Raw genomic sequence first — 25,867 nt, forward strand, 5'->3', positions numbered from 1 at the left:
GTAAATCTTGGACAACTTGCCCTCCCTCACACTCTCCATCAAAACCATCTTGTCCTATAGTCCCGGGGGTGGCATATCAGGAAAAGACGGCACCTGCTTCCTCACACAGTCCCGTGCCTGTAAATACCGGAACACATTCCCACTGGGCAGCTCATATTCCTCCTCCAATTCCTCTATTACTGAAAATTGGTGCCCACACCAAGGCAGCTTCAAATGCTGTCGCCCCTGTACCCACATCTGCTGGGCCACTACCACCTCCGGGCTTGTTGAGTACTTGGTTGACGAGAACAGCAGAGGCGCCGTCAACAATGCCCCAGGCTCGTACCCCTGCAAGAGGCCACCTCCACCTGCCGCCCACGCCAACCCCTCCCCATTACCCACTTCCTTACCATAGCAATATTCACTGCCAAATAATAATTCATTATATTTGGCAAGGCCAGCAGCCCCACCCCGCCCCCCGCTCCAACAGTACCTTTTTTTACCTGTGGTGATATCTCCGCCCACACAAACCCAGAGATCAGAGCACTGCCTTTCCTAAAGAATGATTTTGGGATGAAGATCGGGAGATTCTGAAAAACAAATAAAAGCCTCTGCAGCACCGTCATTTTCACTGCCTGCACCCACCCCGCCAGCGCTAGCGGCAGCACATCCCACCTCTTGAAATCCCCCCTCATCTGTGCCACCAAATGCACCAGATTCATATTGTAAAGTTGTTCCCAACCCTGTGTCACCCGGATACCCAAATATCTGAAGCTCACCCCCACTTCCCTAACGGCAGCTTACCCAAACTCATCTCCTGCCCCCTGGCCTCAATCGGGAAAATCTCACCCTTTCCCATGTTTAGCTTATATCTGGAAAAACGATCAAACTCCTCTAAAGTACCATAATTTCCCAGATGCCTCCCAGTGAGTCCGAAATATAAAGCAACAGATCGTCCGCATATAGCGAGACCCTGTGCTCAACTTCCCCTCCTCCCAATCCCTCTCCAACTCCTTGACACTCTAAGCGCATTGCCAACGGCTGTATTGCCAATGCAAAAAGCAAAGGGGAGAGTGGGCACCCCTGCTTCGTCCCATGGTGCAGCCCAAAGTATCCCGAGCTCACCCGATTCGTCCGCATGCTTGCGATCGGTGCTCTGTACAACAATCTGACCCAGTCCACAAATCCCTGCCCAAACCCAAAGTGTCCGAACACTTCCCATAGATACACCCACTACACCCGATCGAACGCCTTCTCCGCATCCATTGCCACTGCCACCTCTGCGTCCTGTTGCTCCGGGGGCATCGTTATTACATTTAATAATCTCCTACATTTGACGACAGTTGTCTCCCATTTACGAACCCCGTCTGGTCTTCCCCTATCATCCCGGCACACAGTCCTCAGTTCCGCGAGGCCAAGATCTTTGCCAACAATTTAGCATCCACATTTAGAAACAAAGAACAAAATAGCACAGGAACAGGCCCTTCGGCCCTCCATGTCTGTACCGGCCATGATACCAACCGTGGCCAAAACTCTCAGCACTTTCTTGTGCCGTATCCTTCTATACCCATCCTATCCATGTGTTTGTCAAGATGCCTTGGTTTCTGTGGCTATTAGCATTCCTTTTCCTGGGTTTCTGTGGCTATGACTCATCTTTCATTCTCTCTCCAGAGTACAAATATTTCCCACTTTCTCTGTCTTTTAACTTTGACAAAGGGTCACCTGGACTCATAGAACATACAGTGCAGAAGGAGGCCATTCAGCCCATCGAGTCTGCACCGACCCACTAAAGCCCTCATTTCCACCCTTTCCCGTAACCCAATAATCCCTCCTAACCTTTTTGGTCACTAAGGGCAATTTATCATGGCCAATCCACCTGACCTGCCCGTCTTTGGACTGTGGGAGGAAACCAGAGCACCTGGAGGAAGCCCACGCACACACGGGGAGAACGTGCAGACTCCGCACAGACAGTGACCCAGCGGGGAATCGAACCTGGGACCCAGCTGTGAAGCCACAGTGCTATCCACTTGTGCTACCATGCTGCTATTTAGTATTCAACCCCGCTTGAATTGCTTCCTGTACCAAGGTGCCTGTGATAAAGCCAGGGGACTAAAACAAGCTTCTTAAAAGTTCTTTATTTCAGCAACAGCATCATACATATATAGGGCCCGGTTATCTTTCACCAGGTCCTCTTTCCTTGTTCGCTGGCTCTACAGCTGCCTGCCTTTTATGCTAGTCCTGGGTTAACTCAGTCCAATTGAGCATGGGGAACAATCATCCCCAGCTGGATGAGTCCTGTGCAGGTTACTACAGGTTATTACAGTGTTATAGTGTTATGGGCCAGGGTATAGAGAACCCCAAAGTGTATCATGGAGTTCACCTGACCCACAGCTTTTAAAAGTTTGTGTTATGGGGAGCACACAGCCCACTCTGCAGAAGTGGTACAGCAGAAATGGAAACGTATTTTTTAAAGCAAAACACTGTTTATTCTATGAACTCAAGTTAACCTTTTTAAAACATAGTGAACATCTGAGCAACCATCAATTTGAATACAACCCCCAAAGAATACAACATTAAGTAATCCTTGAGCTTTCCTTTTAACATCCACAAGACTTAAAACAAAACCTCTTAATAGAAAGACATCAGGCTTAACTTCACTACTGAGAACAGTTACCGTTGAAATCAGCAAATGGTCATTCATAAGCTAGCAGAGATTCACACACATCCTGCTGTGATCGCAGCTTCTCCAAAACCAAAATGAAACCAAACCCACCCTGCAGCAAAAAGCCTAAAGCAAAAGTAAAAAGCTGACAGACAGCCCAGCTCCACCCACTCTCTGACATCACTGCAGTAGTAAACACCCATTTCTTAAAGGCACTCGAACTACAGATATTTATATACATACCCATTTATAAACACCCATTTCTTCAAGATACTCTCACATGACACACAGGTAGTTTGTCCATCCACCTACAGGCCCTGCTTTCATCCACATAAGCTGCAAGAACTTCAAACTTATTGGACAATATAAGGACGGAGGTTCCTCTCGATCCCCATGTCTGCCTCACTTGCAGTCACATCCTCCTGTCCCAGACCATGGACAACTTTAGAAGATCCTAGACTAACGGTGTGACTACTTTCAGGAATAAAGATAACTTACCCCTCTCTGATGCATTGCAGTGTCCAAAGCTCAGACTTCAGCTAATTACCTCTGAGGCAAAGTTCCTTGAGCCACAGCCATTTACTGCAGATGTGTTTGCCCTGGATCACACTAGTGCATCCCCAGCTGGATGAGTCCTGTGCAGGTTACTACAGGTTATTACAGTGTTATAGTGTTATGGGCTAGGGTTTAGAGAACCCCAAAGTGTATCCCACTAGATCCCACATACTGCAGCAACAACATATCACCTACTATGTCACAATTATTGTGCTTTACTTAATTAATTTCTCAGTTTAATTTTAATTAATGCCTCTAGTCTTGCCTGTGCTTATGTTCTTATTATTTCAATTAATACTTTACTTACGCCATGACACGGTGAGCTAATGGGACTCTTGCTTTGCTTTATACCTCTATGACTTACCTGATTCTAGTTTAGATAAGATAAATAGAAAATACTGCTCAACCAATCACTTACCTGCTTCACTTGATTATTTATTCCAAATGCAGGCTCAGACTACAGACTGACTCCTGTGTCCAAGTCCAGCAGTGTTAACCTCCCTGTCCAGAAGTCTCACTGTTTTAGCCTCTCTTTCTCAGTCCCACAGTTTGAGCCTCTCTGTCCCAAAATCTCAGTTTTAACCTCTTTCTCAAAATCTTGCTGTTTTATCCTCTCTCTCTCTCACAGTTTCGCTGTTTTAACTTCTCTCTCCCAAAGTCTTGCTGTTTTAGCCTCTCTTCTTTCAGTCTCACTATTTTGGCCTTTCTCTCATAAAGCGATAGACAGTTCCACCCTATCCCCGTAACCCAATAACCCCTCCTAACCTTTTTGGTCACTAAGGGCAATTGATCATGGCCAATCCACCTAACCTGCACGTCTTTGGACTGTGGGAGGAAACCGGAGCATCCGGAGGAAACCCACGCAGACACAGGGAGAACGTGCAGACTCGACACACACAGTGACCCAGCGGGGAATCGAACCTGGAACTCTGGCGCTGTGAAGCCACAGTGCTATGCACTTGTGCTACCGTGCTGATGTGAAACATTAGCTCTTTTCTCTCCCTACAGATGGTGCCAGACCTGCTGAGATTTTCCAGCATTTTCTCTTTGGTTTCAGATAACAGCATCCGCAGTAAGTTGCTTTTTCCCAGTGCTCTTTGAACGCTGTTAATGTATCTGCTTCCACAACCCCCCTCTGGCAACGCGTTCCAGGCACTCACCATCGTCTGCGTAAAAACACTGCCTCACACATCTCCTCTAAACTTTGCCCCATGGACTTTCAACCTATGCCCCCTGGCGACTGACCCCTCCACCCTGGGAAGGAGTGCCTGCCTACCCAATCTATCCATGCCCCATATAATCTTGTAGACTTCTATCAGGTCACCCCTCAACCTCCGTCTTTCTAATGAAAACAGTCCGGGCGGGATTCTCTGACCCCCCCCCCCCCCCCCCCCCCCCCCGGGCCGGGTCGTAGAATAGCCGGGGGTCGGCGTGAATCCTGCCGTCCGCAGAATTCTCCGGCACTGGAGATTTGGCGGGGGCCGGAATAGCACCGCACCGTTCGGCAGCTGCTCACAGCGGCCCCCCCGGCGATTCTCCACCCGCCATGGGCCGAGTGGCCACCCATTTTTTTTGCCGATCCCGCCGGCGTGGATCAGGCTAGGTCCCTTACCGGCGGGATCTGACGTGGGCGGGCTCCGGGGTCTTGGGGAGGGCACGGGGCGATCTGGCCCCGGAGGGTGCCCCCACGGTGGCCTGGCCCACAATCGGGGCCCACCAATCCATGCGCGGGCCTGTGCCGTGGGGGCATCCTTTTTGTACGCGTCGGCCGTGTCAGCCTCCGTGATGGCCAACACGTAGGTGACCCCTGCACAAGCGCGGGGATGATATCAGCAGCCGCTGACGCACCCGCGCTGCGCGAACTCTCGCTGGCCGGTGGAGTCCCTTCGGCCCCGGCTGGCGTGGCGCAAAGGCCTTCCACGCCGGCTAGTGGGGTGCAAACCACTCCGGCGCCGGCCTAGCCCCTGAAGGTGTGGAGGATTCCGCACCTTTGGGGCGGGCCGTCGCCGGAGTGGCTTACACCAGTCCGTCCCGCCGGGACACCCTGCCTCGCCGGGTACGGGAGAATCCCGTCCTCCGGGTTTATTCAGCCTCTCCACATAGCTAACACCCTCCAGACCAGTCAGCATCCTGGTAAACCTCCTCTGCACGCTCTTCAAAGTGTGGCGACCAGAATTGTGCGCAATATTCCAAGTTCAGCCGTACCAAGGTTCTATACAACTGCAGCATGACTTGCCAGTTTTTATACGCGATGCTCCACCCAATGAAGACAAGCATTCCGTATGCTTTCTTGACCAACTTTGTCCACTTGTGTTGCCACCTTCAAAGATCTGTGGACCTGCAGGCCCAGATCTCTCTGACATTCTATATTCCTAAGAGTTTTGCCATTTAAAGTATATTTCCCCTGTATGGTAGACCTACCAAAATGCATTACCTCACATTTGTCTGCATTAAACTCCATTTGCCATTTCTCTGCCCAAATCTCCAACCTATCTATGCCCTGCTGTATCCTCTGGTAACCCTCAACACTATCTGCCACACCACCAACCTTTGTGTCATTGCAAATTTACTAATCACACCACCTACATTTTCCTCCAAATCCTTTATGTACACTACAAACAACAGAGGCCCAAGACCAGATCCCTGTGGAACACCACTAGTCATAACCTTCCATTGAGAAAAACACCTTTCCACTGCTACCCTTTGCCTTCTGTGATTGAGCCAGTTCCGTATCCATCTTCCCTCCACCTCTGATCCTGTGTGACTTCACCTTTTGTACCAGTCTGCCATGAGGCACCTTGTCAAAGACTTCACTGAAGTCCATATAAACAACATCCACTGCCCTTCCCATATCAATCATCTTTGTCACCTCCACAAAAAACTCGATCAAGTTAGTGAGGCACAACCTCCCCTTCACAAAACCATGCTATCTATCGCTTATGAGTCCATTTGTTTCCAAATGGGTGTAAATCCTGTCCCTGAGAATTCTCTCCAAAAATTTAAGTACTACCGATGTGAGGCTCAACGGGCTATAGTTTCCAGGATTATCCCTGCTACCTTTCTAAATAAGCGGTGCCACATTAGCTATTCTCCAGTCCTCTGGGATCTCACCTGTATCCAATGAGGATACAAAGATGTCAGTCAAGGCCCCAGCAATTTCCTCCCTTGCTTCCCTCAGTATTCTGGGGTAAATCCCATCCGGCCCAGGAGACTTACCTAACTTAATATCTTTTGAAAGACTCACCACCTCCTCCTTTCAATGTTAACATGATCTAGACTGTTCACACACCCTACCCAATAATCATCTTCCACAAAGTCCCTTTCTTTGGTGAACACTGATGCAAAGTACTCATTTAGTACCTCGCCCATTTCCTCTGGCTCAACACATAGATTCCCCCCACTGTCCATAAGTGGTCCAATCTTTCCCTGGCCACCCTCTTGCTTTTTACGGATGAATAAAACGCTATGGGATTCACCTTAATCTTACTTGCCATGGACTTTTCATGACCCCCTCCTAGTCCTCCTAATTTCCCACTTCAGTACCTTCCAACTTTCTTTATACCCTCAAGGTTTTCGACTGCCCCCACCCTCCTTTTTCTTTTTGACGAGGTTCACAATATTCCTCATTATCCAAGGCTCCTCCAAGGCTCCCTAAACTTCCCATACTTATCCTGCGTTCTCTCAGGAATGTGACTTTCCTGAATCCTAATCAACTGTCATTTGATACACTCCCACGTGTCCGATGTTGATTTACTATCCAACAGCCGCACCCAATCCAGATTCTTCCATTCCTGCCTAATGTTATCATAATTTGTCTTTCCCCAGTTTATGAGCGTCACCCTCATCCCTGTCCAAAAGTACCCTAAAACTTAGCAAAGAAATCAGGTGGTAGGACCCACAGTGCTCCAGGTCTTTATCCTTCTTCAATATTTTTTTTAAAAATGTTTTTTATTGAGTTTTCATATTTTATATTGAACAAATGACAAATTATTAGAGAGAGAAAAAAAAAACACGCAAAAATTAACATGTATATTTACAGGTAAGCATCTTCGTAATAACAACCGTGGCCGCCCCCTTTAGCCGGCATACATATTTTACATTCCCCAATATGGCCGAGGCACATGTTTATAGGCATTTATTTACAGTTTGGTTTTGGGCCTTAGCTAGCCATCAAACCCCCATAAACGAACCCGTAGCCCCCCCCCCCCCCCCCCCCCCCCCCCGGCTACCTTCCCCCGATTCCCGTCCATTTCCCCTGATTCTTGGCCACCCGACTATTCTGCCTTCTTCAATATTAAGGATATTGAAGCATGCAATAATGTAGGGGGGAGCTCCCCTTTATCCCTTGCCTCATTATATGCCCTCACCAGCATCGGCCCTAGTCCCCTACAAACTTCTTATAAAATTCTACAGGGAACCCCTCTGGGCCTGGGGCCTTCCCTGCCTGCATCAACCCCCCCATACCTTCCACCACCTCCACCACCAGTCCAATGGGGGCTCCCAGTCCCTCCACCTTGGTGAACTCCAACCCATTCAGGATTCGCCGCATTCCTCCCCCCCCCCCCCAACCTCCCCCCCCCAAAGCCGGGGGCTCCGTTCGTAGAGCCTCTTATAAAACTCCTCGAAAACCTTTTCACCCCCACTGGGGCCAGTACCACCTTCCCATCCGGTCCTTCACTTTTCCGATCTCCTTTACCGCCACCTGCTTCCTAAGTTGATGGGTGAGCATCCTAACTATAAACATTTATTAACACAACAGCTATTTACAGGATGATGCAGATTCAGTGCTTCCAGTCAAACTTCAAGGATCTAACTGAGCAAAAGCCCACACTCTGCTCGGGTGACCCCGCACGCCCCTTACAGACCCTTCAGAGGAGGGGCAATTCTACATTCTCTTTGTCGTCATTCTCTCAATTCTGCTCCCTCCTATCTGCCTATCCTCTTTTTTTTATGGTGTGTGGAAGGAACTGAACCAAAGGTGAACATAGGTTTGCCTTGGGCAGTGACATTAATATCACAGGCATGCAGCTGGCTGGTGCTCAGACTGGTTTCCATTAACTTTGGAAACTAAAATCATTGTTGGAGAAAGCTTAAGTAATTTTCGTAAATTAAAAAAAAAAGAATTTGAACAAAATAATTCAAATTATATGAGGGAATGAAATCAAATGAGCCCCAGCCAGTACAGGTAGATCTGCTGTTAGCACTTGCACGGCTTTGCGAACTGATGGTCCACAGAGTGCCTGATGCGTTTCTCCGCCTCGAGAGTCAGTCTCCCCCTCTTCTGTGTTGGCTCTGATTACAACATACGAGGTGCCACTTGAGGCTGGTATGAACAGAGATGATGGCGTTTTCAGTTCCGTGTCCCACAGCACTGGGCTTGCATGGACCACAGGATACACACGCTCACCGATAAAATGAGAGCAGCACGTGACCCACTGACCTCCAGGCCAGCACTCCTCCTCGGCCCGCCAATTCTGGCAAACATGCCCCTTCAAACGTGTTTAAAAGCAGTTTAGAAGCACGCTACATTTGTGTTCAAGCCAGAGAATACCATGCAAATTATTTTAAAATTGGACCTCCAGCACTTAATCTCAAAAGAAAGATTGTAACATTTACTGAAAGAGAAACATAAAATGCGGATATCTGAATCATCAAGTGTCATCGCCGATCCTATGATTCATATTTAGCTTTTGGAAAAACTGCACAACAGATTTAGCTTTGCTGTTGCGTGATCCTCTTAATTGAGGGCTTGAGTTGTTCTGGGCACCAGTCGTTGTGTTGTGAATACCAGCATTTCAGTATAATGTTAGTAGATATCTAAATGGGCCCCTCATTTACCACACACTCGAATGGGCGTTTAATACTGTGCTGGTCGACAGATTAAAATTTTGCACGCTGCGCTTCTTGGTTTTTCTCCTGAAATCCTGGTTCAATTTCTTTGGGACTGGTTATCTTCCATTGAGAGAAATGGTGGCTGCTTCCACTTGGTGCTGGTTTGAGCTGGCCCCGTGACACATGAACAAGCAGGTATCCAGGGTTGACCAGCTGTTACTCTTTTCTTTCACGGTATGTGGGCATCACTGGAAAAGCCAACATTTATTGCCCATCCCTAACTACCCTCGAGAAGGTCGTGTTGAGCTGTCTTCTTGAACCGCCATGTGGCGTTGGTACACTCACAGTGCTGACAGGGAAGGAGTTCCGGGATTTTGACCCAGCGACAGTGAATGAACGTGCAGGCTCCGCAAAGACAGTGACCCGGCTTGTGTTACTCTCTGTGCACAGTCTGCACGTTCTCCCCGTGTGTGCGTGGGTTTCCTCCGGATACTCTGGTTTCCACCCACAGTCCAAAGATTTGCGGATTAGGTGGATTGGCCATGCTAAATTGCCCATAGTGTCCAAAAGGTTTGTGGGGTTACTGGGTTACGGGGACAGGGTGGAGGTGTGGGCTTGGGTAGGGTGCTCTTTCGAAGAGTGCAGCCTCGATGGGCTCAATGGCCTCCTTCAGCACTGTAAATTCTATGAATCTATAAAGTCAGGATGGCGACGGACTTGGAGGGGAATCTGCCGATGATGTTCCCCATGTATCTGCTACCTTGTCCTTCTAGGTGGTAGAGGTCGCAGGTTTGGAAAGTGCTGTCGAAGGAGCCTTGGTGAGTTGCTGCAGTGTATCTTATGGATGCTACACACTGCTGCTACTCTGCATCAGTGGTGGGAGGAGTGAATGTTTAAGGTAGTGTACGGGGTATCAGTCAAGCGGGACTTCCAATGTTGCACAATGTTGTTCCAATGTTGCTTATGTTGCACTCATCCAGGCAAGTGGACAATATTCCATCATGTGCCTCCTAGTGGTATGGTTGAGAACACAATCCTAGTAAACAGCTACAGGAACCTCTCATCTCCATATTGTTTGTCCATCTGAAGCTGTGTGGATCACATTAACCAGTCCCCAGGATTAAGGCAAGTTATTTGTCATGGCCTGATATTGCACCATCAATTTGGCACATTTTGATGTTTTATTGTAAAGTGTGTGTGATCCGGTAATTCTATATTGTACACACAATCTTTGACTCACTGATAGTGTTCAATTCTGAATGCTTACAAGTTTGCTACACGATTGGCTCAATTTTCTTTGTTCAGACCCCTCAGATGTAAAGTATATCATTTTTTAACCAAGTCTCCCATTTAAGAGGGAAGTGAGAAGAATTATTTTCTTTCAGAAGGCCATTAATGTGTGGCATTCTCTACCCTAGAGAGCAGTGGAGGCTGTGGGTCATTGAATATGCTCAAGGCCAAGTTAGATTTCTGATTGACAAGGGAGTTGCGGGTTAAGAAGGACAGGCAGGAAGGTGCAGCTGAGGCCATAACCAGCTTAGCTTTTACCTCATTGAACGCTGGAGCCAGTTCGATGGGCCAAATGGTCTGCTCCTAATTTTAATTGTTAAACTTTTCTCCTGTGTAATGTTTACACTTGTGCTCCCCAATGGTTGAAGCAGGAGCAGCAAGGCCCCAGGTTCAATCCCTTATACGAGTTGACCTCAAAGATTCTGCCAGTGTTGAGCAGTGTACTTGGCTGGGACATCCCAGAGCTATGAAGAGAATTGAAAAATAACAAGCTAGCCAGTGCTTGTGAGAATTACGTTGGTGGTTCATAAGTGGTAAGAGTAGGAGGCCAGGGGTGAAGAGTCAAAGGAGAGAGTGGTGACCTTGTAAGGGTTGCCTTTGATGGGCCCTGGCCCTTTAAAGGAGGTCCCCCCCCCTCCCGCATTGGCTGATACTCGACTTACCAGGTAAAGCTTCTGGGCTTCCCACCTACCACCCTGTCAGGAGTAAAATATTGGCAGTGGTGGGATGCGGCCTTCGATGGCCATTAACTATCACTTATAGGCCTTAATACAAGTCTAATGATGGGTGCACCACCTGAAGCTGCCTCTGCAAAATTTCAGGCAGGTCGGCTGTGGGTGGATGAGTGGCGGGAAGGCCACTCACTAGATTTTATGTGCCCCAAAACAGGAAGCTGCGAATGGAGGAGCATGAAATCAAAAAATCCATCTGAAGGAATAGGAAACTGGGCAGGAGAGCAGAGTTATGACAGCAACATGGTACCCCAGATTGAGAAATGTGTATTAGGTGGGGAAGAAATTCATGCCCCCCCCCCCTCCACCCCCCTATAATTAATTTTCCTAATGTACAATGAAATAAACTTACTGTTTAAAATCCTTTGCCCATGGACTAAGGTGTGCTTGCTGACACAGTGTATTCATCTTCCTGTGTCGTGCGGAGACTCGTACAGACTTGCTTGGAAGTAAACTGTGGGAAACCTAACACTCCTTGAAGCTGGGGAGAACAATCGCTCTTTGAAAGCGCACACAGTAAATGTCAAGGAGGCTAAGATCAGAGGCAGCCTGCTTTTCTGCTAGTGTGTGTGGCTTTGTCCTCACTTTTCAGCCAACCCCTGAGTCAGGTTTGCAGGACAGAATGGGGAGGCAGGGGCGTACTGGTATTGTCATTGGGATATTAATCCAGATACCTGGGGTAACCCTCTGAGGACTCAGCGTCAAATCATAGCATGGCAGATGGTGGAATTGTTAAAAACTCAATAAAATATCTGGAATTAAAAGTCGAATGATGACCATGATTGTCGTAAAAACCCAGTTGGTTCACTGATGCCTTTTAGGGAAGGAAATCTGCCATCCTTACCTAGCCTGGCCTACATGTGACTCGAGACGCACAGCAATGTGGTTGACTCTTAACTGCTCTGAAATGGCCGAGCGAGACATTCAGCTGTATTCAACTGCTACGAAAACACATAAAAGGAATGGAACCAGACGGACCACCCGGCATTAGACCTAGGCAATGGATATGACAACAGCAAACCAAACCCTGTCCCAATGCAGGACCAACCCAGCAGAGGTGGCGGCACTGTGGTATACAGTCGGGAGGGACTGCTGGGGGGAGTTTTCAACATCGACTCGAGGCCTTATGAAATCTCATGGTCCATGTAAAACATGGGCAAGGAAACCTCCTGCTGATTACCATGTGCCAGCCACCATCAGCTGATGAATCAGTACTACTCCATGTTAAACACCACTTGGAGGAAGCACTGAGGGTGGCAAGGGTGCAGAATATGCTCTGGGTGGAGGACTTCAATGTCTATCAGCAAGAGTGGCTTGGTAGTACCACCACAGACCAAGCTGGTCAGGTCCTAAAGGCGACAGCTGCTAGACTGGGACTGCAGCAGGTGGTGAGGGAACCAACAAGAGGGGAAAACATACTTGACCTCATCCTCACCAACCTGCCTGCTGCAGATGCATCTGTCCATGACAGTATCAGTAGAAATGACCACTGCACAATCCTTGTGGAGACAAAGTCCCATCTTCACACCATGATGTCCCTTGACAGTCAATGGCATTACCATCGCTGAATCCCTGAAAATCAACATCCCGGGGGTTACCATTGATCATAATCTGAACTGGACTAGTCATATTCATACTGTGGCTACCAGAGCAGGTCAAAGGAATCCCACGGCACCACCAGGACAAAGCAGCCCGCTTGATTGCTCCTCCTTCCACAAACATTCAAACCCTCCACCACCGATGAACAGTGGCAGCCATGTGTACCATCTACAAGAAGCACTGCAGTCACTCCCCAAGGTTCCTTAGACAGCACCTTCCAAACCCATGACCACTACCATCTAGAAGGCCAAGAGCAGCAAATACCTGGGAACCCCACCACCTAGAGATTTCCCTCCAAGTCACTCCCCACCCTGACTTGGACACTCACCACCCTGACTTGGAAACATATTGGCTGTTCCTTCACTGGGTCAAAGACCTGAAACTCCCTCCCTAACAGCACAGTGGGTGCACCTACAACTCCAGGACTGCAGCGGTTCAAGAAGGCAACTCACCATCAACTTCTGAAGGGCAACTAGGGATGGGCAATAATTGATGGCCTAACCAGTGACATCCACATCCCATAAATGAATTTTAAAAAATAAACAGATATTGAAAGTAAAGGCACCAGGAAAGGGGGGGGGGGGGGGGGGGGGGCTGTTCTGTGTGCGCTATTTCCCTCCTTCACATTACACACAGTCTCTTTTGCCAATTCGAGATCCCTCAGCTGGTTTTAATTGCTGAATTTGAGACTACCTATTCCTGGAATCTGGTTTGGAGCATTTTCCTCTCAACTTGAAATTTGCAGTGTTCGGTAACTCGGCATGGCACCTTTGAACCTGAAACCTTTGCTGCCACGTACAACTCAGTGAAGATATGCGGGGTAGGTTGTTCTGAGGAAGGGAGAAAGAGTCTTCAGTTGTGAGGTGGGAATTTGGAGAGGCTGCTCTGGCAATGTTAAACAGCTGGTAAATATTTCCAGGGTTTTTCTGCTTCAATCTAGCGTCATGTTTATGATGCTCAGTTGGTGGCCTGGTTTCAGACCTTTGCGTGTTAAACTCTTGGCTCAGCAGCCTATGTGGTGATTGATATGGTCTTGGCACGGTCTCCTGTTTCCGGGTCTCGATCCATGTCCTCACCTTTCCTTCTCTGCAGCCCTGATATGGCTGTATTTGTGAGCACCAGAGAGTCATGGGTCAGCTATGGTGAATGAGTGAGAACATTTGAAAATGAGAAAAAATAACTTGAATTGCACATGGTGGTGTTTATCATAGTTCTGTCGAAGTGTCCAATTGAGAAGGTTTTGTCTCTTGATAAAATAGCAATAACTAGCTCTATTCTGGTGACGATAGTTCAATGTTCAAGGCTCAAAGTTCCGGCAACATAGACTGCAGTCTGGTCAACAACATCTCGCTCAATCCTTAATATAAATCACATGGGGGACAGCACGGTGGCACAGTGGTTAGCATTGCTGCCTACGGCGCTGAGGACCCGGGTTCGAATCCCGGCTCTGGGTCACTGTCCGTGAGAAATTTGCACATTCTCCCCGTGTCTGCTTGGGTTTCACCCCCACAACCCAAAAGATGTGCAGGATAGGTGGATTGGCCATGCAAAATTGCCCCTTAATTGGAAAAAATAATTGGGTACTCTAAATTTAAAAAAAAAAAAAATATATATATATATAAATCACATGGGTGCAATGATCTGAAATGACTTCCCCTCTTATGGGAAAGTAGACCCTTCCAATAAACACAACAAATGGGATTGAGGAGACCATTCTGGCTTTCATATTCTGCTACTTAACAGAAAGTGCCCAGTCATCAACACTGACCCATCTCCTGAAGGACTAGTAATCCTTGAGCCCCTAAGGCACTCATTACTCCCGCATGTTCATCCACCCTTGGATTAAAATCAGCCTGCTACTGATCTAACATTCTCTTCCTTTCCCTCCCTGAAGCCCACCACTCCCCCTGTTTCTATTGCCTACTACAATGCACCAACTATTGTGTTCTGGGGGATATTTGATCATCTCAATCTTCATAAGGCTATTTAAGTTTATTCTTGGGTATCTCTGGCAAGACCAGTATTTGTTGCCCATCCTTAATTGCCGTTGAGAAGGTGGTGATGAGCTGCCAACATCGTGCACCAGGCTCTCCTCTGCAGTTGTCTCCCTAGCAGTGTTGACCTCGGTGTCTCATATTTCTGGTGCTATCTCCTGTGCCGGAGTCTCTGGGACTCCTCCAAGCGGCTCTGGACCTGCTGGAGGGTCGCTGATATCCCCTCTGAATTTCACGGCCGCATGTCTTCTGCACCAGCTCCAGGTAAACCTGGTCCAGAGGCTCAGCATCTGACTGAACCCAGCTGGGTCCTGGGATCCAGCAGACCTCCGACTGCTGTCTTGCCTGGGTATTCCTGTCTCCACATGATGTGCATCAGCAACTGTGTGGTGCTCCCAAGGACGTGCCCAGAAGCCTGTACACTACCCTTCCGCCCCCTCCCCCCGGGTTTTGTGTCTGTTTGCTGGTGGAGGGTGGGGATAACAGCTGTGATGCTGTAGGTGGTGGCATCCTCAGAGCTCTCCTTCTACGGGGGGTAAGGGGTGGGAGGGAGAGAGGGGGAAGGGAGGGGGAGGGGGATGGCGAGGCTGCCCACCCCACCCCCCGGGCCACAAGATGGCCCGGCACCGTCAGATGCAGGAAAACGGACATGCGGTCAGTGGGAAGAATGGGCCATACTGTATGGTCTTAACAACTCGTGTGTGATAGGTCATCCTGGTGGGGAGCCAGTGGATTCACACCTCTGGGCCGTATGCCGACCTCTACATTGGTGACAGATTTGTCCTTGGCCACCCCGCGACCTCCAGGGCCCATTCCTCATAGCGGGGTGAGGACTCTGATGTCAGGCACTCCGCTGGTTATCTGGGCCCTCTTCATCTGTTGTGGGCCAATATCTCCTGGAAGGACACAAAGAGGGCCTTGTTAGTCACACACAACGTTCACAGTGGGGGTGGGGGAGGCCCGGGGTGGGGGTGTTGATTGGAGGCTTGGGGTGTTTGGGGGTGGGGCGTGCAGGGTGGGGTGGGTTAGGGGAGACGGATGAGGGTTGGGGCATATGGGAGGGTAGCAGAGGGTGTGGGCGGCACTACAGGAAATGGGTGGGCCGGGGCATGGAACGGTGCTGGGTGAGAGCGGTGCCAGGTGCATTCTCATGCTGGTGGGGTGGTGTCGGGGATCTGGTACCAATCCATCCTTCTGATAGCACTGGGTGCCGGTTTTCCTCATCACCCTCCCTGTGCTGACGGCCGTTGCCACTTCCTGCCACGCCCTGGGGCTGACCTTCCGAGACCCTCGGGGAAACAGTGCATCCGTCTGGCTTCGACAGTACCCAATAATCTGTCCAGGTCAGCATCCACAAATTATGGGCTGGTCGTCTCAGAGACATGGCTACGAGCTGAGTGGGGTTGGCTTGGTTTAAGTGCTGCTCTCCCTTGTTAGCAGGGGGCTGACTGGCGGTCCTGATGAATCAGCCAGGGGAACAGTCATTTGTGGCGTGACGCCCGTGGGGCCGCATTAACTGGACCAATTAAAGTCCGGCCAAGCGTTAGGAAGCTGGCAGCAGTTCCTGCTCGCTTACCACACTCAGAAACATTTTGACCAAATCGTGCCCGATATCTCTCTCCTCCTGGAAGACATTTCTTATAAACTACCTTTTTGATCATACTTTTGGTCATTTGCACTAATATTGCCTTATGGTACTCAGTGGCAAACTTTGTTTTATAATGTGCCTGTGAAGCAACTTGCAATGTTTTATTCTGTTAAAGGCACCGTGTGAGAGTCTAGGGGCGGGATTCTCCGACACCCCCGCCGGGTTGGAGAATCGCCGGGGGTCGGTGTGATTCCCGCCCCCACCGTCCTCCGACCCTCCAAAAGTCGGCGAGGCATTAATCGCGCCGCCCGCCGGAGAGAATGGAGGGGTCTGGCGCGACTAAATGTGCCCCGGGGCTGCCGGATTCTCCGGCCTGCGATGGGCCGAAGTTCCACCCGTTCTTTGCCAGTCTCGCCGGTGTGGATCAGACTAGGTCCCTTACCGGCAGGACCTGGCGGCGCGGGCGCATCGGGGTTCTTGGGGGGGGCGCGGGGGGATCTGGCCCCGGGAGGTGCCCTCACGGTGGCCTGGCCCACGATCAGGGCCCACCGATCCGCGGGCGGGCCTGTGCCGTGGGAGCACTCTTTTCCTACGCGTCGGCCGTGTCAGCATCCGCGATGGCTGATGCGTAGGTGACCACCCCCCTGCGCATGCACAGGGATGACGTCAGCAGCCGCTGACGCTCCCGCGCATTCGCAGACTCTCGCCGGCCAGCGGAGTCCCTTCGGCCCCGGCTGGTTGTGGCGCCAAAGGCCTTCCACACCAGTGGGGCGCAAACTACTCCGGCGCCGGCCTAGCCCCTGAAGGTGCGGAGGATTCCGCACCTTTGGGGTGGGCCGGCGCCGGAGTGGTTCACGCCACTCCGTCCTGCCGGGACCTCCGCCCCGCCGGGTTCGGGAGAATCCCGCCCTAGGTTTACAAATTCTATTGCAGCCTTGCACATGAGAAATAGAAAGGTTGAGAATGCATGTATCTAGTGGATGAACCTCAGCACTCTTTCTTACTGCAGCATCATGGTCACCAGAATAGTTCAGTCTCTGCTTGACATGTGGAGACTCTTCAAGGCAGGCTGGCAAAATCATAGAAGACACGGTTACGTTTACAAAAATAAATGGTGTGAAAGATGTTGCAGTATAGACCTGAAAAAAGCCAACTGTATAATCTCAGTCACATTGTGGGTTTTAAACTCTTCCCAATTTCAAAGTTTCACCCCCTTAGCTTGACACCCTGTCCAAGTTCGGGCAGGCAAATTGCAAGGTTGATAAAGAACTTGGTATTGGATGAGGTAGCCTTAGGTAAACTTTGACCTCATTTGTCATTGGGTCATTTAGCAGGAGTGTTACACGGAAACATAGAATCCCTACAGTGCAGATGGAGGCTATTCGGCCCATCGAGTCTGCACCAACCCTCTGAAAGAGTACCCTACCTAGGCCCATTCCCCCGCCCTATCCTTGTAACCCCCCTACCCCACCTAACCTACACATTCTCGCCTCCTCCTCGATTTCGCTACCGAGCCCTGACCACCAAAAACAGTTTCTGGCTATCTCCTTCACCCTTACTATTCCACAGTGACCTTCATGAAGTTAGTTTAGGACACATTTGGCAGAATGATGACCTTCATTCCCGGAGGAGACAACTAGCCTGTAAGGATAGTTTGAGTCTTCAGGTAACATATGGCTTCAACTCTGGGCTTGCTCCTCCAGTCTTGCCACAAAGCACCATGTCCATAACTTCTGACAGTAATGGATTTGAGGTTACAGGAGTGTTATCAACTTCTTCAAAATAGAAAACATTCATCGCTCAAACTATTCAGTGTCAATTTGTTAGGTAAAAGTAATCTAAAGAGTCCATTCGTGTTCCCGTGGTGCATGTGGATATGAGGGAGTTTTTGCAATTCTTAGAATTGTTAGTGAATCACAAATCGTAAAGAAGGGGCAAACGAGGTTGGAATTGTATAAATGGACTGTTAGAATTTACTTGAACTGTATCCCCTGCCAGAGATCATTTATTAATCTGTCTGCTCAGAAGTCAATGTTTTACTAAAGCAAATCTCTTGATGATCACAATCTTTACTCATTATTTATTGGCTGGTATTAATTTTCTCTGAAAAGAGAAACATGCATGAATTTATAATCTTGCAGTTTCGTTTCTAAATGGTCCTTTTGTTTTGTTTTACTTGCAGCTAGCATGAAGAGGAAGAAGGGTCCCTGGTTGACAGACAAGCCGGCACATTGTCCAGGGAATGGACAGCAAAACGGGCAGCTTTCTGAGGGAGACCTATTGCTTGAGGTGAGGAGTGACCCAATGCAAGGAAGATTTGGCACCACCGAGATGTGGAATATTCTGGGAGTGTCTAACCATCCCTTAGTTTCCATGATCCTTTGTAATGAGAGGGATAACCGGATCACAGAGTTGGGAGACATTGAAGGTTTCTCTGGAATTCGAGGCTGAGGAAGAGGGGATCCTAAGCTCTCCGGACTGGAAGTGGCTTGGCTTTGCAGACAGAACGTGAGGGTTCGCTCAAGCTGATTTTGATAAGACCAGTCATTCACTGATACAGTGAGAAGTTAGAATCTGGAATGCGAGAGTGACTCTTATGGCAGTTAATAAACAACCTGGTGGAGAGGGAGGAATGTGGGGTGTGGATGTCTCTCAAGCATTTGTTGCCCATCTTTAATTGCCCTTGAGAAGGTGGTGGTGAGCTGCCATCTTGAACCACGCTGCAGTCCATGTGGTGTAGGTACCCCCGCCGTACTGTTAGGGAGGGAATTCCAGGATTTTGACCCAGTGACAGTGAAGGAACTTCCGATATATTTCCAAGTCAGGATGGTGAGTGACTTGGAGGGGAACTTCCAAGTGGTGGGGTTCCCAGGTATCTGCTGCTCTTGTCCTTCTAGATGGTAGTGTTCTTTGGTTTGGAAGGTGTTGCCGAAGGAGCCTTGGTGAGTTGCTGCAGTGCATCTTGTAGATGGTACACACGGCTGGCATTGTGCATCATGGTGGAGGGAGTGAATGTTGAAGGTGGTGGATGGGATGCTGATCAAGCGGGCTGCTTTGTCCTGGATGATGTTGAGCTTCTTGAATGTTATTGGAGCTGCACTCTTCCAGGCAAGTAGAGAGCATTCCATTATACTCCTGACTTCTGCCTCGTAGATGGTGGACAGGCTTTGGGGAGTCAGGAGGTGAGTTATTCGCCACAGGATTTCTGGCCTCTGACTTGTTCTTGTAGCCACAGTATTTATATGGCGAGGCAGTCAATGATAGACATAAGCAAACTGTTCAGTAGATCAACAGGAGCCGTGCTGGGATGCTGCGTGGAGGCCGGAAGAGCTGCAGTTAGATTATCAAGAGCATGGGTGAGTGAGGAGTTGGAAGGATTTTTGTCAGCGTTGGGAAATGTGGGTAGTACGGTTAGATTAGGTAAATAAGGACAGGGAGGGAGGTGAGTTTGTGGTCAGAGCTAGGTTTGTCAGTAATATAGAAAAACAGGGAGCAAGTTCAGCCAAAATAACCTAGTGAATTATACAGCAGAAACTGACCTGAGTGGCTGTTTCTGGGGATGGTGAGGTAAAGTAAGAATGGGAAGATGAGAGCACTAAGAGTACATAGACATAGAACAGTACAGCACAGAACAGGCCCTTCGGCCCTCGATGTTGTGCCGAGCAATGATCACCCTACTCAACCCCATGTATCCACCCTATACCCGTAACCCAACAACCCCCCCTTAACCTTACTTTTAAGGACACTACGGGCAATTTAGCATGGCCAATCCACCTAACCCGCACATCTTTGGACTGTGGGAGGAAACCGGAGCACCCGGAGGAAACCCACGCACACACGGGGAGGACGTGCAGACTCCACACAGACAGTGACCCAGCCGGGAACCGAACCTGGGACCCTGGAGCTGTGAAGCATTTATGCTAACCACGATGCTACCGTGCTGCCTAAGTGTGAGGCTCAAACTCATCAAGGGTGAGCAGTCACTCAGGGCAAAGGCATTGAGAGGGGAATCTTGGGGAAGAGGCTGCTATGGGACCTGAATGGGTGGAAGAACTCCACAGCCCTAAATGAGGGGTCGAGGGGATGGACGATGATGCAGTGTTTCTGAGCAGATGGCCTTGACCCTCAGTGTCAGTCCTGTTATGCAGATGGATGGGTACCCTTGCATACGGTGTACCTTAGTTATTGTCAGGTAGAAAAACGGACATGCATTTCTCCAGCACCAAAAGCACTTTCCGGCCAATGAGGTACTTTTTGAGTTATATTGACTATTGTAATGGAGGAAAAGTAAAAGTCAATTTGTGCGCTATAAGCTCTCAGACAGACTGGAGCAATGGTGGTCTGAGTCAGGCCATCCCAATCCCGAGGGGTGTAGCAAAATGGATATTGTATGGGAGATAAAGGTTTATTTCATGTACATACTTCTTACCACCAGATGGTGATCAAGAGTATATATAACTTGACGATCCTTGACTCGGAGAAGGTGTTTAGGTGCGAGACAGATTACTTGTGTATTTGAGAGTGCTGTAGTTGGAGATATAGCATAGTTTATTTTAGCAACCTTGCACCTTGGAATACGTTGGAATCTTATTTAAGTAGCGTTAATAAATCAGCTTTGTTAATTTACTGAACTTAATGTTCTTTGTTCAACACTACGCATTCAAGACATCCAGATACAGAAAACAGAGAACATCACAAGGGGGACACCTCACATCCACAGATGTGACACCAAGTCACTACCCACTGCTGCCCCCGGCCTAGTCAGCCCACACCAGCAAGCCTGATATTTTCAACAGTTATTCATTGTTGTTCTGGCCTCTTGCTTGCCTTCTGCAGTCAAGGCGCCCATTCCACGTTTGTCAATACTTTTAGTAATTCACACCCATGAGACTTCCACCTGGGAGGAGCGGAGCATCGCGAATGGGCGGAGCATACTGCGTCCAACCCAGGAATCACATTTAAATGCATGCAATCTTGCTTCACATCATAACCTTATAACCAGGAAATATGGTGAGCTGGACACTTCATCGACAGCAATTGATTTTGTTCCATTTATTGTATATAATTGTGTGCGGGCAACATGGTAGCACAGTGGTTAGCACAGTGGCTTCACAGCTCCAGGGTCCCAGGTACGATACCCGGCTTGGGTCACTGTCTGTGCGGAGTCTGCACATTCTCTCCATGTCTGCGTGGGTTTGCTACGGGTGCTCCGGTTTCCTCCCACAGTCCAAAGATGTGCAGGTTTGGTGGATTGGCCATGCTAAATTCCCCTTAGTGTCCAAAAAGGTTAGCTGGGGTTACGGGGATGGGGTGGAGATGTTAGCTTAGGTAGGATGCTCCAAGGGCCGGTGCAGACTCGTTGGGTCAAATGGCCTCCTTCTGCACTGTAAATTCTATGATTCTATGATCTCACATATTTTGGATTTGATGACCACTGGGGTTTTAACGTGTTGCTTTCAGAGCTCCTGTGTTAGTTTGTGGTGTAGGCAGCAGATTTTCAAGCTGCTTTACCACCCAGCCCCCAATGCCCGATGTGTTTCTGTTTGGTAATAATCTTGTAAATTCCTTAGTTACAGTTGGCTTTCTGCTGAATCGGCTGATAATAATCAGCTCATTTACATTCCACATAAATGTACATTTCAGACACAGGAAACAAAAACATTTTTCACAGACGTGCCAACAGATCTTAATATTAGACGCCAGTATAGAAACTTTGTGAGGGGGACAATTACAAAGGGAGGGTTATTTTTGGGGGGGGGGTGGGTGGAGATTCTGAGGAAAGATAGTTACGGGCTTGGAAGAGGAGGAGATTGTGGGAGGTGGAAGAATTGTAGACGAGGGGGGGAGATGGTGTGGTAGAGAGGAGGTTGGCGGGGAGCGGAGGGGAAGTTGGAGGATGAAGTCCTTTAATAATTACATCCCTCCTCCAACTTTCCTTAGCCTCATTCCTGCTCAGCAAAGCAAGCATTCAGAAATCCTGCCTGATACCAATGGGAAATGTCTGTGCAAAAGGCATTGAATAAAAGCAATTGTTTTTTGTAAGAGCACTGTGGGTACATAATGATACTTCCCAGAGAGTTACATGGGCTGTGAAAAGGGAACAGGTTGGGCAATATAGCGCTCGGCCCTGTTCCTAATCTCTGACATTAACGACAGTAAAACTGCCCACGGTGTTTCAGCACACAGGATGATGCTGATGAAGATTGTGCTATCAGTGGTGGCTTTATTTTGGGGGAGAGGGTCAGGGCATGGAGGAGAAATGGAGGGAGCGGTCTAGCCGTTCAGAGTCAGAAGAGGTATATCCTGGTAATTGGGCCTGGAGAAGATTTACAAAGGTTGGATGATCCTTGGTTTTTTTAATGGGATTTTTAAACATTTATTCGTTCATAGGGTGTCAGTGTCACTGGCTAGGCCAGCATTCATTGCCCATTCCTAATTACCCTTGATAAGGTGGTGGTGAAGGGCATGATGGCGCAGTGGCTAGCGCTGCTGCCTCATGGCACCGAGGACCCAGGTTCGATCCCAGCCCCAGGTGGAGTTTTCACATTCTCCCCGTGTCTGCAAGGGTTTCATCCCCACAACCCAAAGATGTGCAGGGTAGATGGATTGGCCACGCTAAATTGCCCCTTAATTGAAAAGAGGAATTGGTACTCTTAATTTAAAAAAAAGAAAAGGTGGTGGTGAGCCACCATCTTGGACCGTTGCAGTCCATGTGGTGTAGATACACCCACTGTGCTGTTCGGGCCAAGGGAATTCCAGGATTTTGACCCAGTGACAGTGAAGGAACAGCAATATATTTCCAAGTCAGGATAGTGTGTGAGTTGGAGAGGAACTTGCACCACTGTTAAGGCCAGAATTTATGACCTGTGAACGGTAAGCCTTTACTGATCATTGGATCATTTGAGAAGGCAGCTGGAACTGCATATAGGCCAGACCGGGTGAGAAAGGCAGATTTCCTTCACTAAAACACTTCAGTTAACAAGATGAGGTTTTACAACAATTTAGTTATTTCATAACTGAGACTATCTTTTTTTCAACGTTTATTACATTAATTGTATTTAAATTCCTCAGCTGACCTGGTGAGGTTTGAAGTCGTGTCGCTGAATCATTTGTCCAGGTCTCCGGATTATTAATCCACTAACATGACCCCTAAACTACTGCACACTTTGCCTTTATATTATGGTGGCTGCTGGGCACCTTGTCTTACAAATATACAAATGGATTTGACAGCTGGCCTAGAACTAATTGCCAAGGTTATCCATTTCCTGTTAGTACCAACAAGTCAACGGGATCATAGAACACGATGACCAAAATCTGTGGAACAGCAATCTGTGGAATTTCACTCAGCACCCTCCCAGGATCCAACTAGAGATGCGCAGAGCAGCAGATTCCAGGTCCCAAATCTCCCGTGGAAATCCCATCCTATGGAAATCACATCCCTACTAATCACTTACTTAGGAACACGAATGTTTCCTCACCCTTCAGCGACAGCACTGGATTTAGTTCCATTTATTTTAATTATAATTGTGTTTGTGTGTGGCACGGTAGTACAGTGGGTAGAGCAGTTGCTTCACAGCTCCAGAGTCACAGGTTCGATTGCCGGCTTGGGTCACTGTCTGTGCGGAGTCTGCACATCCTCCCCGTGTCTGCGTTGGTTTCCTCCGGGTGCTCTGGTTTCCTCCCACAAGTCCAAATATGTGCAGGTTAGGTGGATTGGCCATGCTAAATTGCCCTTAGTGTCCAAAAATAGGTTAGGTGGGGTTACTGCGTTACTGGGATAGGGTGGAGGTGTGGGCTTAGGCAGGGTGCTCTATCCAAGGGCGATGCAGACCTGATGGGCCAAATGGCCTCCTTCTGCGCTGTAAATTCTATGATTCTATGTGTACAGGAGGGGGTGGAGGTTTCGTGGCACAGCACCCCTACCTCTGAGCCAAAAGCTCAGGTTTGGGTCACACTCCAGGACTTGATGGCAAAGGAAGGTGCATTCATAACAAGGCCAAAGAGGTTGAGTATCAGCCTGCAAATCCTCCCAAACAGGCCAATGGCAGGCGGTAAGAGTGGGAGAGAAGCCTGGTCAGCAATGCTTGATGTGGAATGGCGTCCCAAAGCTGTATGTCTCTGGCGACAGACTAGTGACCTGTTCCGAATGGAAACAGATGAAAGTCTGCTTTAGTGAACCATTAGTTGCAGTAACATAATTGGAATGGAAATAGAGAGGAGCGGGATGAAGTAGGATTTAACCCCCAGTGCCGTAGGGTTTTGGGTCTTCCATTTTTATTCGGGGTCTGGGTGTGAGAAGGGGAGGGGTTGGGTATTGAATTTATAGCAATCTGTGCCAGAAACATTGCACATTTACCATTTCTCAACTGGCAGGATCTTTCCCCAAAATATAGGAATGGTACCTTCTGAGGGTAGTTCTCTACACTGTCCTTATGGCTGGTATATGGAGAAGATCGTGTCCATTCTAGATCAAGAAAGGAAGCCCAACTTTCACCTTCACTGTTTGTGGTTATTCTGCGCATCATATAGAATGACAAAATACACGGCAAATGCGGCAGTACCCTCAAAGCCATAGCTTCCATTTTTGTTGGCAGACATACAGCAGAGGGAACTCGAGGAAATTTGCTCAATAGAAGATGGTCACATACCCAAAGCTCTTCTGTCTGGTGAGGTAGCCGGAACCAGAAAACCAATAGCTCTGTGTCAAGGATGCTTAAAAGCGTGACTGGCGGCCCTAGACACTTATTCTCATATTAGTAATACCAGTTGACAACGTACGGAACTGGTGACATGGCACCATGTAGGGCCAGTGTGCGCCATGTGGGGCCAGTGTGCACCATGTGGGGCCAGTGTGAGTCATGTGGGGCCAGTGTGCGCCATGTGGGGCCAGTGTGCACCATGTGGGGCCAGTGTGCGCCATGTGGGGCCAGTGTGCACCATGTGGGACCAGTGTGAGTCATGTGGGGCCAGTGTATACCATGTGGGGTCAGTGTGAGTCATGTGGGGCCAGTGTACACCATGTGGGGAAAGTGTACACCATGTGGGGCCAGTGTGCACCATGTGGGGCCAGTGTGCGCCATGTGGGACCAGTGTGCGTCATGTGGGGCCAGTGTGCGCCATGTGGGGCCAGCGTGCACCATGTGGGGCCAGTGTGCGCCATGTGGGACCAGTGTGCGCCATGTGGGACCAGTGTGTGCCATGTGGGGCCAGTGTGCGCCATGTGGGGCCAGTGTACAACATGTGGGGCCAGTGTGCGCCATGTGGGGCCAGTGTGAGTCATGTGAGACCAGTGTGAGTCATGTGGGGCCAGTGTACACCATGTGGGACCAGTGTGCACCATGTGGGGCCAGTGTGCACCATGTGGGGCCAGTGTGCACCATGTGGGGCCAGTGTGCGCCATGTGGGGCCAGTGTGCACCATGTGGGGCCAGTGTGCACCATGTGGGGCCAGTGTGCACCAGGTGGGGCCAATGTGCGCCATGTGGGGCCAGTGTGCACCATGTGGGGCCAGTGTGCACCATGTGGGGCCAGTGTGCACCATGTGGGGCCAGTGTGCACCATGTGGGGTCAGTGTGCGCCATCTGGTGCCAGTGTGCACCATGTGGGGCCAGTGTGCACCATGTGGGGCCAGTGTACGC

General features: G+C 49.2%; 1 protein-coding gene across 2 annotated transcripts in view; it reads left to right on the forward strand.

Moving 5' to 3' along the window:
• ahr2 (aryl hydrocarbon receptor 2) overlaps positions 1 to 25,867 on the forward strand; it is a 245,961-nt gene that overhangs the window by 167,738 nt on the left and 52,356 nt on the right. For both annotated transcript variants that reach the window (XM_038788090.1, XM_038788095.1), the window contains exon 3: positions 18,413 to 18,519. In XM_038788090.1, the coding sequence (XP_038644018.1) occupies positions 18,413 to 18,519 (107 nt within the window). The remainder of the gene's footprint in view (positions 1 to 18,412; positions 18,520 to 25,867) is intronic.

The sequence above is a fragment of the Scyliorhinus canicula genome, chromosome 2 (assembly GCF_902713615.1).
Source record: "Scyliorhinus canicula chromosome 2, sScyCan1.1, whole genome shotgun sequence".
In the NCBI taxonomy this organism is placed as follows: Eukaryota; Metazoa; Chordata; class Chondrichthyes; order Carcharhiniformes; family Scyliorhinidae; genus Scyliorhinus; species Scyliorhinus canicula.